The sequence below is a fragment of the Entelurus aequoreus genome, linkage group LG07, assembly GCF_033978785.1.
Source record: "Entelurus aequoreus isolate RoL-2023_Sb linkage group LG07, RoL_Eaeq_v1.1, whole genome shotgun sequence".
NCBI classification, from domain to species: domain Eukaryota; kingdom Metazoa; phylum Chordata; class Actinopteri; order Syngnathiformes; family Syngnathidae; genus Entelurus; species Entelurus aequoreus.
The window spans coordinates 16,822,989-16,838,360 of NC_084737.1; the positions used below are offsets into that span (position 1 = coordinate 16,822,989).

The following is a 15,372-nucleotide window of genomic DNA, read 5'->3' on the forward strand; positions in this document are numbered from 1 at the left end:
TGTATATATATATATATATATATATATATATATATATATATATATATATATATATATATATATATATATATATATATATATATATATATATATATATATATATATAAAAGAAATACTTGACTTCAGTGAATTCTAACTATATATATATATTTATTTTATTATATATATATATATATGTATATATATATATATATATACATATATATATATATATACATATATATATATATATATATATATATATATATATATATATATATATATATATATATATATATATATATATATATATATATATATATATATAAATAAAATAAATACTTGAATTTCAGTGTTCATTTATTTACACATACTGTATACACACACATAAAAGTCTGATCTACAAAATGTGCAGGCAGCATACCCATTCCCCTTCGAGCTGTCCTGGATGAACTGAAATTTTTTTTTTTTCCAATCATTTTGGAACTTGCAAGCGTGCTTCTTCTTCTTACCCGTTGTCGCCATGTCTCTTATTCGTTCTTCTGTTTCGTCTCCGTTATGTTTTTTGGACATTACTACTTGCCGTAGTTTTGAAGCAATGCATGGTGGGAATCCGGATGTCGTGTGTCAGTGTATTAACGTGCCGGCTGGAATAAACACACGCTGAGAAATAGCTCCGTGCCTGCCTACCTTATGGGTTATAGATAAACCTATGGATAACGGAGACATATATAATAGTCTCATTTTCAGGTGAGAGAGGACGCTAAAGGCAGTGCCTTTAAGGCACGCCCCCAATATTGTTGTTCGGGTGGAAATCGGGAGAAATTCAGGAGAATGGTTGCCCCGGGAGATTTTCGGGAGGGGCACTGAAATTCGGGAGTCTCCCGGGAAATCGGGAGGGTTGGCAAGTATGCATCTGAACTCCACCTTGAACCAAAAGTAGATGGGTTGTTCCAACTTCTAGTCATCCATAGCGTTTCTACACGAACGGATTCTTCATTCATGACTTTGTAAGTTTTACAATATAACTAAAACAAAAAGTTTTGATCCCTGATCGAGATTTTCTACGGACTAAAACGTCCCATTTGTACACGCTGTCCTCATGCAATCCACCTAGCGTGCTTAGCATGCGCTAACATGCTATACACACTGAATGTAATCACGTTCCTCCGAGTGTTTAGTACCTGATCTCTGGTGGCTATCAGCGAGTACGGCAGCTCTCCGGTCATCAGCTCGAAGAGGACAACTCCATAGGAGTAGACGTCGGACTGGAAGCTGTAAGGGTTGTTGTCCTGCATGCGGATGACTTCAGGGGCCTGCAAGAGACGCCCGCAGAGGACCGTGACGTGGCCCCAAATTCTGATTTGTCACTTGTGCACGCACCATCCACAGAATGGATCCTGAAGGCTGCTCCACCTGATGGGAGCCGCTCCACCTGGCCTTCACTGTTGCAAGACCAAAGTCCCCAATCTTCACTGTCAGCCCTTCATGCAGGAATATGTCTGTCATCTTGTCAAGGACTCACAACTAAAACTTGAACCAAAACATTAACAATACATAAATACATACACACATACATACAAACATGTAAACATACATACAGACAGATATACATACATACATGAATACATTAGGGCTGCAACAACTAATCGATTAAATTGATTAAAATCGATTATAAAAATAGTTGGCGATGAATTTAGTCATCGACTCGTTGGATCTATGCTATGCGCATGCGCAGAGCCAATTTTTTTTTATTTAAAAAAATATATATATATATATTTTTTTTATTTTTTTAATATAAACCTTTATTTATAAACTGCAACATGTACAAACAGCTGAGAAACAATAATCAAAATAAGTATGGTGCCAGTATGCTGTTTTTTTCAATAAAATACTGGAAAGGATAGGAATGTAGTTTGTCTCTTTTATCCGATTATTAATCGAAGTAATAATCGACAGATTAATCGATTATCAAATTAATCGTTAGTTGCAGCCCTAGAATACATATATATATATACATACATACATACATGGATACATACATACATACAAGTATACATACAAACATGTAAACATACATACAGACAGATATACGTACATACATGAATACATACATATATATATATATATATACATACATGCATACATATGTACGTACGTACATACATAAATGTATACATGCATACATACATACATACATGCATGTATGCTTACATACATACATACAAACATGTATACATACACACATACAGTACATACATACATGCATGCATGCATGCATACATACATACATACATGTATACATACATACATAAATAAATGGGTTATACTTGTATAGCGCTTTTCTACCTTCAAGGTACTCAAAGCGCTTTGACAGTATTTCCACATTTACCCATTCACACACACATTCACACACTGATGGCGGGAGCTGCCATGCAAGGCGCTAACCAGCAGCCATCAGAGGCAAAGGGTGAAGTGTCTTGCCCAAGGACACAACGGACGTGACTAGGAAGGTAGAAGGTGGGAATTGAACCCCAGTAACCAGCAACACTCCGATTGCTGGCACAGCCACTCTACCAACTTCGCCACGCTGTCCCTGCATGTATGCTTACATACATACATACAAACATGTATAATACATACATACAAACATGTATGCGTACACACATACAGTACATACATACATGCAAGCATGCATGCATACATACTTACATACATACATGTATACATGCATACATACATGTATACATGCATACATACATACATACAGTACATACATGCATGCATACATGCATACATACATATGTACGTACATAGATACATAGATGTATACATGCATAGATACATACATACATACATACATGTATAATACATACAGTACATACAAACATGTATACATACACACGTACAGTACATACATACATACATACATGCATGCATACATATATACATACCTGTACATACATACATGCATGTATGCTTACATACATACAAACATGTATAATACATACATACAAACATGTATACATACACACATACAGTACATACATGTACAGTATACATACATACACACATGTATACATACATACATACATGCATGCATACATACATACACACATACATGTATACATACATACATACATGTATACATACAAACCATTATGTATACATACATACACACATATATGTATACATTCATACATACATGTATGCTTACATACAAATATGTATAATACATACATACAAACATGTATACATACACACATACAGTACATACATACACACATGCATGCATGCATAGATACATACATACATACATGTATACATAAATACATGCATGTATGCTTACATACATACATACAAACATGTACAATACATACATACAAACATGTATACATACACACATACAGTACATACATGCATACATGTATACATACGGCAGCAGCGGCGCCGCGCCCGGGAATCATTTTGGTGATTTAACCCCCAAATCCAACCCTTGATGCTGAGTGCCAAGCAGGGAGGGAAACAGGTCCCATTTTTATAGTCTTTGGTAGGACTCGGCTGGGATTTGAACTCCAGCCTACCGATCTCAGGAGTTTAGTGTGTGTGTGACAATCATTGGTACTTTAATCTTTAATGTTTAATATGTACATGCATGTATGTATACATACATACATACATGTATACATACATACATAGATGTATTCATACATGCATGCATGCATGCATGCATACATACATACACACATACATGTATACATACATACACACACACATACATACATATATGTATACATACAGTTTGGGGTCACCCAAACAATTTTGTGGAATAGCCTTCATTTCTAAGAACAAGAATAGACTGTCGAGTTTCAGATGAAAGTTCTCTTTTTCTGGCCATTTTGAGCGTTTAATTGACCCCACGAATGTGATGCTCCAGAAACTCAATCTGCTTAAAGGAAGGTCAGTTTTGTAGCTTCTGTAACGAGCTAAACTGTTTTCAGATGTGTGAACATGATTGCACAAGGGTTTTCTAATCATCAATTAGCCTTCTGAGCCAATGAGCAAACACATTGTACCATTAGAACACTAGAGTGATAGTTGCTGGAAATGGGCCTCTATACACCTATGTAGATATTGCACCAAAAACCAGACATTTGCAGCTAGAATAGTCATTTACCACATTAGCAATGTATAGAGTGTATTTCTTTAAAGTTAAGACTAGTTTAAAGTTATCTTCATTGAAAAATACAGTGCTTTGCCTTAAAAAATAAGGACATTTCAATGTGACCCCAAACTTTTGAACGGTAGTGTATATGTATACATACATACATGTATACATACATACATAGATGTATACATACATGCATGCATGCATGCATACATACATACATACACACATACATGTATACATACATACATACACACATACATACATATATGTATACATACATAGACATATATGTATACATACATACATGTATACATACATACATGCATGCATACATACATAGATGTATACATACGTACATGCATGCCTAGTGGTTAGAGTGTCCGCCCTGAGATCGGTAGGTTGTGAGTTCAAACCCCGGCCGAGTCACACCAAAGACTATAAAAATGGGACCCATTACCTCCCTGCTTGGCACTCAGCATCAAGGGTTGGAATTGGGGGTTAAATCACCAAAAATGATTCCTGGGCGCGGCCACCGCTGCTGCCCACTGCTCCCCTCACCTCCCAGGGGGTGAACAAAAGGATGGGTCAAATGCAGAGGACAAATTTCACCACACCTAGTGTGTGTGACAATCATTGGTACTTTAACTTAACTTAACTAATAACAAAAAAGAAATATAGTGTAATAAAAGATGAAATGTAACAATAAGAAGTTGCAATGTTGATTCTAATAAAACAAATCTGCCATGCAGGCTGATTTTTTCTTTAAAACTGCCATTGCTCAAAAAAGAATAATGAATCAAAATCAATGTTATTATGAATTATCGATCTATTTAAGACTCCAATCCCTTCACATCAAATATTACATATTTGACATTTTCGGGGCAAATATTGCATATTTTGTGTGTTTGACATAAAAACAGGGTTTTCTTGAAGAAAAAGGGCATAAATAAAACATAGACAAAATGTTTTCACTGGAGTGAATCCAAAAGAAAGAATAATATATGTTGTGTTTGTGAGATGTTTATGAGTGAGACCTTCTGGGACCAAACAAGCACTAGAAGGTGGACGGTTGTGTCAACACATGGACTGGAAGATGAAGGATACTGTTGGACTTCATGTCGCGATGGATGATGTTCTTGGCGTGCAGATAGCTGCGAGAGAAGAAGACGTTTGATGACATCGTTGATTGCTGTTTGTGAATGACGACTTACTCCATGCCCTGTGCCGTCTGCCTGGAGATGTCTATGAGCTGGATCATCTTGAAGTTGGTCTCCAGGACATGGATGTGCTTGTAGAGGCTGCTGCCTTCACACCACTGGGTGACGATGGCCAGGTTGTCCTTGGTCATGTAGCCCATGAACAGCAGGATGTTGACATGGCGCGTCTTCCTGTCCCCCACCAGACAAGACAACATCAAGTTGGCAAGGCATAAACATGTTACAAAGCGAGTAAGAACTAGCCGGCATAAACATGTCACACACTGAGTAACAACTAGCAGGCATAAACATGTTACACAGGGAGTAAGAACTAGCAGGCATAAACATGTTACACACCGAGTAAGAACTAGCCGGCATAAACATGTCACACACTGAGTAACAACTAGCAGGCATAAACATGTTACACAGCGAGTAAGAACTAGCAGGCATAAACATGTTACACAGCGAGTAAGAACTAGCAGGCATAAACATGTTACACAGCGAGTAAGAACTAGCAGGCATAAACATGTTACACACCGAGTAAAAGCTAGCTGGCATAAACATGTTACACACCAAGTTAGAAGTAGCCTACATAAACAAGTTACACACCAAGTAAGAACTAGCCGGTATAAACATGTTACACACCGAGTAAAAAGTAGCCGGCATAAACATGTTACACAGCGAGTAACAACTAGCAGGCATAAACATGTTACATAGCGAGTAACAACTAACAGGCATAAACATGTTACACACCAAGTAAAAAGTAGCCGGCATAAACATGTTACACAGCGAGTAACAACTAGCAGGCATAAACATGTTACACAGCGAGTAACAACTAACAGGCATAAACATGTTACACACCCAGTAAGAACTAGCCGGCATAAACATGTTACACAGTGAGTAAGAACTAGCCGGCATAAACATGTTACACACCAAGTAAGAAGTAGCCTACATAAACAAGTTACACACCGAGTAAAAACTCGCCGGCGTAAACATGTTACACACAGAGTATGAACTACCCGGCATAAACATGTTACACACCGAGTAAAAACTAGCCGGTATAAACATGTTACACACTGAGTAAAAACTAGCCGGCATAAGCATGTTACACACCAAGTAAGAACTAGCCGACGTAAACATGTTTCACACTGAGTAAGTACTAGCAGGCATAAACATGTTACACAGCGAGTAAAAACTAGCCTACATAAACCTGTTACACACAGAGTAAAAACTCGCCGGCTTAAAAATGATACACATTAGAGTATGAACTACCCGGCACAAACATGTTACACACCGAGTATAAACATGTTACACAGAGAATAAGAACTAGCCAGCATAACATGTTACACAGCGAGTAAGAACTAGCCGGCATAAACATGTTACACAGCGAGTAAGAACTAGCAGGCATAAACATGTTACACACTGAGTAAAAGCTAGCTGGCATAAACATGTTACACACCAAGTAAGAACTAGCCTACAAAAACATTTTACACACCGAGTAAAAACTTGGCGGCGTAAACATGCTACACACAGAGTATGAACTACCCGGCCAGTGTATGAACTACCCGGCGTAAACATGTTACACACCGAGTAAAAACTAGCCGGTATAAACATGTTACACACTGACTAAAAAGTAGCCGGCATAAACATGTTACACAGGGAGTAAGAACTAGCCGGCATAAACATTTTTACACAACGATTAAGAGCAAGCTGGCATAAACATGTTACACACCAAGTAAGAAGTAGCCTATATAAACAAGTTACACACCGAGTAAAAGCTAGCTGGCATAAACATGTTACACACCAAGTTAGAAGTAGCCTACATAAACAAGTTACACACAGAGTAAGAACTAGCCGGTATAAACATGTTACACACCAAGTAAAAAGTAGCCGGCATAAACATGTTACACAGCGAGTAACAACTAGCAGGCATAAACATGTTACACAGCGAGTAACAACTAACAGGCATAAACATGTTACACAGTGAGTAAGAACTAGCCGGCATAAACATGTTACACACCAAGTAAGAAGTAGCCTACATAAACAAGTTACACACCGAGTAAAAACTCGCCGGCGTAAACATGTTACACACAGAGTATGAACTACCCGGCGTAAACATGTTACACACCGAGTAAAAACTAGCCGGTATAAACATGTTACACACTGAGTAAAAACTAGCCGGCATGAACATGTTACACACCGAGTAAGAACTAGCCGACGTAAACATGTTTCACACTGAGTAAGTACTAGCAGGCATAAACATGTTGCACAGCGAGTAAAAACTAGCCTAAATAAACCTGTTACACACAGAGTAAAAACTCGCCGGCTTAAAAATGATACACATTAGAGTATGAGCTACCCGGCATAAACATGTTACACACCGAGTAAAAACTAGCCTAAATAAACATGTTACACAGAGAATAAGAACTAGCCAGCATAAACATGATACACATTAGAGTATGAGCTACCCGGCATAAACATGTTACACACCGAGTATAAACATGTTACACAGAGAATAAGAACTAGCCAGCATAAACATGTTACACAGTAAGTAAGAACAAGTCGGCATAAACATGTTACACAGCGAGTAAGAACTAGCAGGCATAAACATGTTACACACTGAGTAAAAGCTAGCTGGCATAAACATGTTACACACCAAGTAAGAACTAGCCTACAAAAACATTTTACACACAGAGTAAAAACTTGGCGGCGTAAACATGTTACACACAGTGTATGAACTACCCGGCCAGTGTATGAACTACCCGGCGTAAACATGTTACACACCAAGTAAGAACTAGCCTACAAAAACATTTTACACACAGAGTAAAAACTTGGCGGCGTAAACATGTTACACACAGAGTATGAACTACCCGGCCAGTGTATGAACTACCCGGCGTAAACATGTTACACACTGACTAAAAAGTAGCCGGCATAAACATGTTACACAGGGAGTAAGACCTAGCCGGCATAAACATGTTTACACAACGATTAAGAGCTAGCTGGCATAAACATGTTACACACCAAGTAAGAAGTAGCCTATATAAACAAGTTACACACCGAGTAAAAACTAGCCGGCGTAAACATGTTACACACCGAGTAAAAACTAGCCGGTACAAACATGTTACACACCGAGTAAAAACTAGCCGGCATAAACATGTTACACACCGAGTAAGAACAAGCCGACGTAAACATGTTTCACACTAAGTACTAGCAGGCATAAACATTTTACACAGTGAGTAAAAACTAGCCGGCATAAACATGTTACACAGCGAGTAAGAACAAGCCGACATAAACATGTTTCACACTAAGTACTAGCAGGCATAAACATGTTACACAGCGAGTAAAAACTAGCCTACATAAACCTGTTACACACAGAGTAAAAACTCGCCGGCTTAAACATGATACACAAAGAATATGAACTACCCGGCGTAAACATGTTACACACTGAGTATAAACATGTTACACAGAGAGTAAGAAATAGCCAGCATAAACATGTTACACAGCGAGTAAAAACTAGCCGGCATAAACATGTTACACACCGAGTAAGAACTAGCCGACGTAGACATGTTTCACACTGAGTAAGTACTAGCAGGCATAAACATGTTACACAGCGAGTAAAAACTAGCCTACATAAACCTGTTACACACAGAGTAAAAACTTGCCGGCTTAAACATGATACACACAGAGTATGAACTACCCGACGTAAACATGTTACACACCGAGTATAAACATGTTACACAGAGAGTAAGAACTAGCCAGCATAAACATGTTACACAGCGAGCAAGAACCAGCAGGCATAAACATGTTACACAGCGAGTAAGAACTAGCCGGCATAAACATATTACACACCGAGTAAGAACTAGCAGGCATAAACATGTTACACAGCGAGTAAGAACTAGCATACATAAACCTGTTACACACAGAGTAAAAACTCGCTGGCTTAAACATGATACACACAGAGTATGAACTACCCGGCGTAAACATGTTACACACCGAGTATAAACATGTTACACAGAGAATAAGAACTAGCCAGCATAAACATGTTACACAGCGAGTAAGAACTAGCCGGCATAAACATATTACACAACGAGTAAGAACTAGCCGGCATAAACATATTACACAACGAGTAAGAACTAGCAGGCATAAACATGTTACACTGTTACACACAGAGTAAAAACTCGCCGGCTTAAACATGATTACACACAGAGTATGAACTACCCGGCGTAAACATGTTACACACCAAGTATAAACATGTTACACAGAGAGTAAGAACTAGCCAGCATAAACATATTACACACCGAGTAAGAACTAGCAGGCATAAACATATTACACAACGAGTAAGAACTAGCAGGCATAAACATGTTACACTGTTACACACAGAGTAAAAACTCGCCGGCTTAAACATGATTACACACAGAGTATGAACTACCCGGCGTAAACATGTTACACACCAAGTATAAACATGTTACACAGAGAGTAAGAACTAGCCAGCATAAACATATTACACACAGAGTAAGAACTAGTAGGCATAAACATATTACACAACGAGTAAGAACTAGCCGGCATAAACATGTTACACAGCGAGTAAGAACTAGCCGGCATAAACATATTACACACAGAGTAAGAACTAGCAGGCATAAACATGTTACACAGCGAGTAAGAACTAGCCTACATAAACCTGTTACATACAGAGTAAAAACTCGCCGGCTTAAACATGATACACACAGAGTATGAACTACCCGGCGTAAACATGTTACACACCGAGTATAAACATGTTACAGAGAGAGTAAGAACTAGCCAGCATAAACATGTTACACAGCGAGTAAGAACTAGCCGGCATAAATATATTACACACCGAGTAAGAACTAGCAGGCATAAACATGTTACACTGTTACACACAGAGTAAAAACTCGCCGGCTTAAACATGATTACACACAGAGTATGAACTACCCGGCGTAAACATGTTACACACCAAGTATAAACATGTTACACAGAGAGTAAGAACTAGCCAGCATAAACATATTACACACAGAGTAAGAACTAGTAGGCATAAACATATTACACAACGAGTAAGAACTAGCCGGCATAAACATGTTACACAGCGAGTAAGAACTAGCCGGCATAAACATATTACACACAGAGTAAGAACTAGCAGGCATAAACATGTTACACAGCGAGTAAGAACTAGCCTACATAAACCTGTTACATACAGAGTAAAAACTCGCCGGCTTAAACATGATACACACAGAGTATGAACTACCCGGCGTAAACATGTTACACACCGAGTATAAACATGTTACAGAGAGAGTAAGAACTAGCCAGCATAAACATGTTACACAGCGAGTAAGAACTAGCCGGCATAAATATATTACACACCGAGTAAGAACTAGCAGGCATAAACATGTTACACAGCGAGTAAGAACTAGCAGGCATAAAAATGTTAAACAGCGAGTATGAACTACCCAGCCAGAGTATGAACTACCCAGCATAAACATGTTACACACAGAGTAAGAACTAGCAGGCGTAAACATGTTACACACTGAATAAGAACTAGCCGGCATAAACATGTTACACACCGAATAAGAACTAGCCGGCATAAACATGTTACACAGTGAGTAAGAACTAGCAGGCGTAAACATGTCACTCAGCGAGTAAGTCTGTTGTCATGACAATTAACAACTTGCTGCTTCCTCATCTCTTCAGTACTAGCAACCACAAAATGGTCGAAGTTACAGCAGGAAGTAGGCAGATGTGAACAGGAAGTGGTGAATAAGAGTTGTAGAGGATATTAAAAGGAATGTTGGTATATCAGATATGATCAATCACAACATCATTGTTCATGTTTAATAAATCATAGAAGAATTCCTCAGACACAGGAGGACTTTCGTTATTGTGTACTATTGATGATAACATGGCTGTCATCCATATAATCACCTTGCTCTCATGTCTGATGACAACATGTCAATATTCATGAGTAATATGACGTACCTTAGCACCGCTACTTCATTTCTAAATGCCTGAAACTGCTCTGGCGTGGGATTGGTCACCTTCAGGATCTTCACGGCGACGTCGCCTGCACACAGACCACAAGGAGAGGATGTCACCGGGACTTTTACACTCATGACTTTTGTCTCGTCACTACAGCCGGAGAAGAATGCACCGCACACCTGATCAGGGAAAAAGATGATGCAGTATTATCTGCTCACAGACGCTACCTGCTGGTTGTTTGAGCACACTGCAGCTAGACTTGGATAGTCCCACTCCTTAATGTTTTGTTAACATGCAGGATTCTCACAGTAATGAGGCATATAATACAACCGTACCCTACTGTAGTGTATAATATAATATAATATAATATCACTTCCCGCGACCCCGAATGAGACAAGCGGTAGGAAATGGATGGATGGATGATATACTATAATATGATATAATATAGTATAATATAATATGATATACTATAGTACAGGGGTCACCAACGCGGTGCCCGCGGGCACCAGGTCGCCCGTAAGGACCAGATGAGTCGCCCGCGGGCCTGTTCTAAAAAAAAAATAAAATTAAAAATTTAAATAAAAAAATAAAAAAATTTTTTTTTTTTTTTTTTTAAATTAAATCTACATAGAAAAAACACAAGATACACTTTCAATCAGTGCATCAACCCAAACAACACTCACACAAAAGGGGTTATTTCTTTCTGCTACCAATATTCTGGTTCCCACAACATAGAGGACACAGTCCCTGAAGCACACATGATTGTATAGGCTGCTGGTCCACTAACATTTTCATTAATTACTATTTTTTATGTAATTATTTTTATATTGTTTTACTTTCTTTTTTATCCAAGAAAATGTTTTTTATTTATTTATCTTATTTTATTTTATTTTTTAAAAAAGGGCCTTATCTTCAACAGACAAGGTTGTCAATGAAATTAGATTTGTTTAAAGGGTTTTTTAAACCAGGCCCAGTCCAGATAATGTCCAAGTCGGACTCAGCAACACACACCTTCATTCATGTACACAGAAAAAAATTAGGGAACACAACAGATTGCATATAATTTATAAACAAAATTACATTTTCAAAATAAGCATTTATGTACAGTCCAGATTATGTCCAGGTCACTCAAATTAGGAAACACAACAACAGATATCATATAATCTATAAACATAATTATACTTTCAAAATAAGCCTTTGAGGACTTCTCATCTTTTTTTTAATGTTTTTTGGCATCATTATCGTTTTCAACCATGTAACTTTCTAAAGTTAGAAAATACTGAATAAATGTTTTAAAGAAAGTAATACTAAGTGAATATCTGTTTTTGGCCTTAAAAATAAACATTTTACAGAGTACTATAATTAAATTGACTAAATCATGATTGTCAATGAACTCTCCTAAAATAACAGAAACCACATTAAGCTTCATAAACAAACCAATCCTTAAACACATTTTTTCAACTTCCACCCAAAACAAAGACACAATATGACAATACCAAAACAAATGCAGGGTGGATTCAGGCTCCTGACAACAAAATCGGCAATCATCTGACTCTGTCATATTCCATAATTTTAACATTTTCCCTGTGGGTAAGAAGCTATAAATAATTTTAATTTGAAAATAACGATTTTGCACATCGATAGTGGTTTTATAGATTAGTTTGAATATGGCATCCCATGGCAACGGGCAGTCAAAAAAGTCCTCCCATTTTCCATTTGTGTTGTATGAGGCAGCCTTCAAAGATTTCTTTATTAAATAAAAATTATATATTTTTCTATTTATTTTAGTTCCTTTTTGCCAACTATAATTTCTTATTAGAGGTTTACAAACTAATAATTTAGTAGTTCCATAATTAATTATTTGTTTCCATCTTTTCCCAATTACTCCTGTTAGTTGATAAAATGAAAAGCTTGAGCAAGCATCACCATACATAGCTCTAAATTCATCATACTTCATAATTTTACCATTCTCATTGATAATATCATTGACAAAAATGATTCTTCTTTCAAACATATTTTTCCAAAAGAAAGGCTTTCCATCTATTACAATATTAGAGTTCATCCATATTAACTGCTGCAAAATATCGTCTCTTTTTTCTGGCACATAAAATTGAAAACACCACTATGAGTGGATTGTTTCCTTTATGAACCCCGCCATGTTTCCCAGCAGACTCTCTGGGAGGGGATCACTTGTAAAAAAGGATACAATTTCTTTTGATACAGTACATGTTTTTTGTCCAACAGGACATTTGTGTACCACTCAATGTTTAAATACATCTTTGGAACAATTGATGCTTTTAAAGACAGACACATAGCTTCAAGGTTGAGAAGTTTCAGGCCCCCATATTCACACTCTTTGTACAAAACCTTTCAAACACAGAACACGCCTCACTGATGCACATCTGCAAGACTCACTCAGAGTTGCAGTGTCAAGTTACACACCAGAGTACAACACACTAGTTAACAGCATGCAATGCCAGGCTTCCCACTAACTGACAAAGAAACAAATAACAGATTTGGTGTCCAGTTCAAAGTGTGACATGATTTAAAAATTGGAGAGTTTACTTTTGTATTTTACATGAGTTATTATTTGTACAAACATGGTGCAAAGTAATTCATGATTTGTTAAAAAATGTTAGTGGCTAGCTAGTTAAAATGGGATATTGTGATTTCACAAGACTGTCTTAGAAGTGATCATTTGAAAATGTTCAATTTGAAAAATGTGCACTTAGAGAAAATATAAAAATAAAGTGTTGCATATTGATATTTATCTGTTTCTATATATATTTATTGTGAGAAATCATTAAGATGATCAGTGTTTCCACAAAGATAAATATCATTAATTATTAATAATAACAGAGTTAAAGGTAAATTGAGCAAATTGGCTACTTCTGGCAATTTATTTAAGTGTGTATCTAACTGGTAGCCCTTCGCATTAATCAGTACCCAAGAAGTAGCCCTTGGTTTCAAAAAGGTTGGTGACCCCTGCTATAGTATAATATAATATGATATAATACAATATAAAATAGTATAATATAATATAATACAATATAGTATAATATACAAATAATATAATACAATAATATATGATATTGTAAAATATAATATAATACAATATAATATCCATCCATCCATTTTCTACCGCTTGTCCCTTATTGTATAATAAAATATAAAACAATATAGTATAATACAATACAAAATCGTAAAATAAAATATAATACAATATAATATAATATAGTATAACATAAAAATAATATAATACAATATAATATAATATAATATGATATAATATAGTATGATATAATATCAGTGTTTCCCACACATTCATTTATTTGTGGCGGCCCGCCACGAAAGAATTACGTCCGCCACAAATAAAAATAATTTATTTTTTTTATTTTTTTTTTTTGGTCCTGTCCAGCTTCTCAGGCAAATCATATAGTTCGGGGGTCGGCAACCCGCGGCTCTGGAGCCGCATGCGGCTCTTTAGCGCCGCCCTAGTGGCTCTCTGGAGATTTTTCAAAAATGTATGAAGAATGGAAAAAGATGAGGGGGAAAAAAAATAAATTTTTTTGTTTTAGTATGGTTTCTGTAGGAGGACAAACATGACACAAACCTTTGTAATTGTTATAAATCACACTGTTTATATTAAATATGCTTCACTGATTCAAGTATTTGGCGAGCGCCGTTTTGTCCTACTTATTTTGGCGGTCCTTGAACTCACCGTATAGTCTGTTTACATGCATAACTTTCTCCGACTTTCTAGGACGTGTTTTATGCCACTTCTTTTTCTGTCTCATTTTGTCCACCACACTTTTAACGTTGTACATGAGTGCACAAAGGTGAGTTTTGTTGATGTTATTGACTTGTGTGAAGTGCTAATCAGACATATTTGGTCACTGCATGACTGCAAGCTAATCGATGCTAACATGCTATTTAGGCTAGCTATATGTACATATTGCATCATTATGCCTCATTTGTAGCTATATTTGAGCTAATTTAGTTTCCTTTAAGTCCTCTTAATTAAATTTATGTCTCATG

At 36.8% G+C, this 15,372-nt stretch overlaps 1 protein-coding gene across 2 annotated transcripts in view; it reads right to left on the bottom strand.

Moving 5' to 3' along the window:
- The window catches only part of raf1a (Raf-1 proto-oncogene, serine/threonine kinase a), a 38,912-nt gene that overhangs the window by 2,200 nt on the left and 21,340 nt on the right, over window positions 1–15,372 (bottom strand). For both annotated transcript variants that reach the window (XM_062052718.1, XM_062052719.1), the window contains exons 11-15: window positions 11,335–11,419; window positions 5,362–5,538; window positions 5,255–5,301; window positions 1,363–1,481; window positions 1,164–1,295 (exon numbers count right to left, since the gene is read on the bottom strand). In XM_062052718.1, the coding sequence (XP_061908702.1) occupies window positions 1,164–1,295; window positions 1,363–1,481; window positions 5,255–5,301; window positions 5,362–5,538; window positions 11,335–11,419 (560 nt within the window). The remainder of the gene's footprint in view (window positions 1–1,163; window positions 1,296–1,362; window positions 1,482–5,254; window positions 5,302–5,361; window positions 5,539–11,334; window positions 11,420–15,372) is intronic.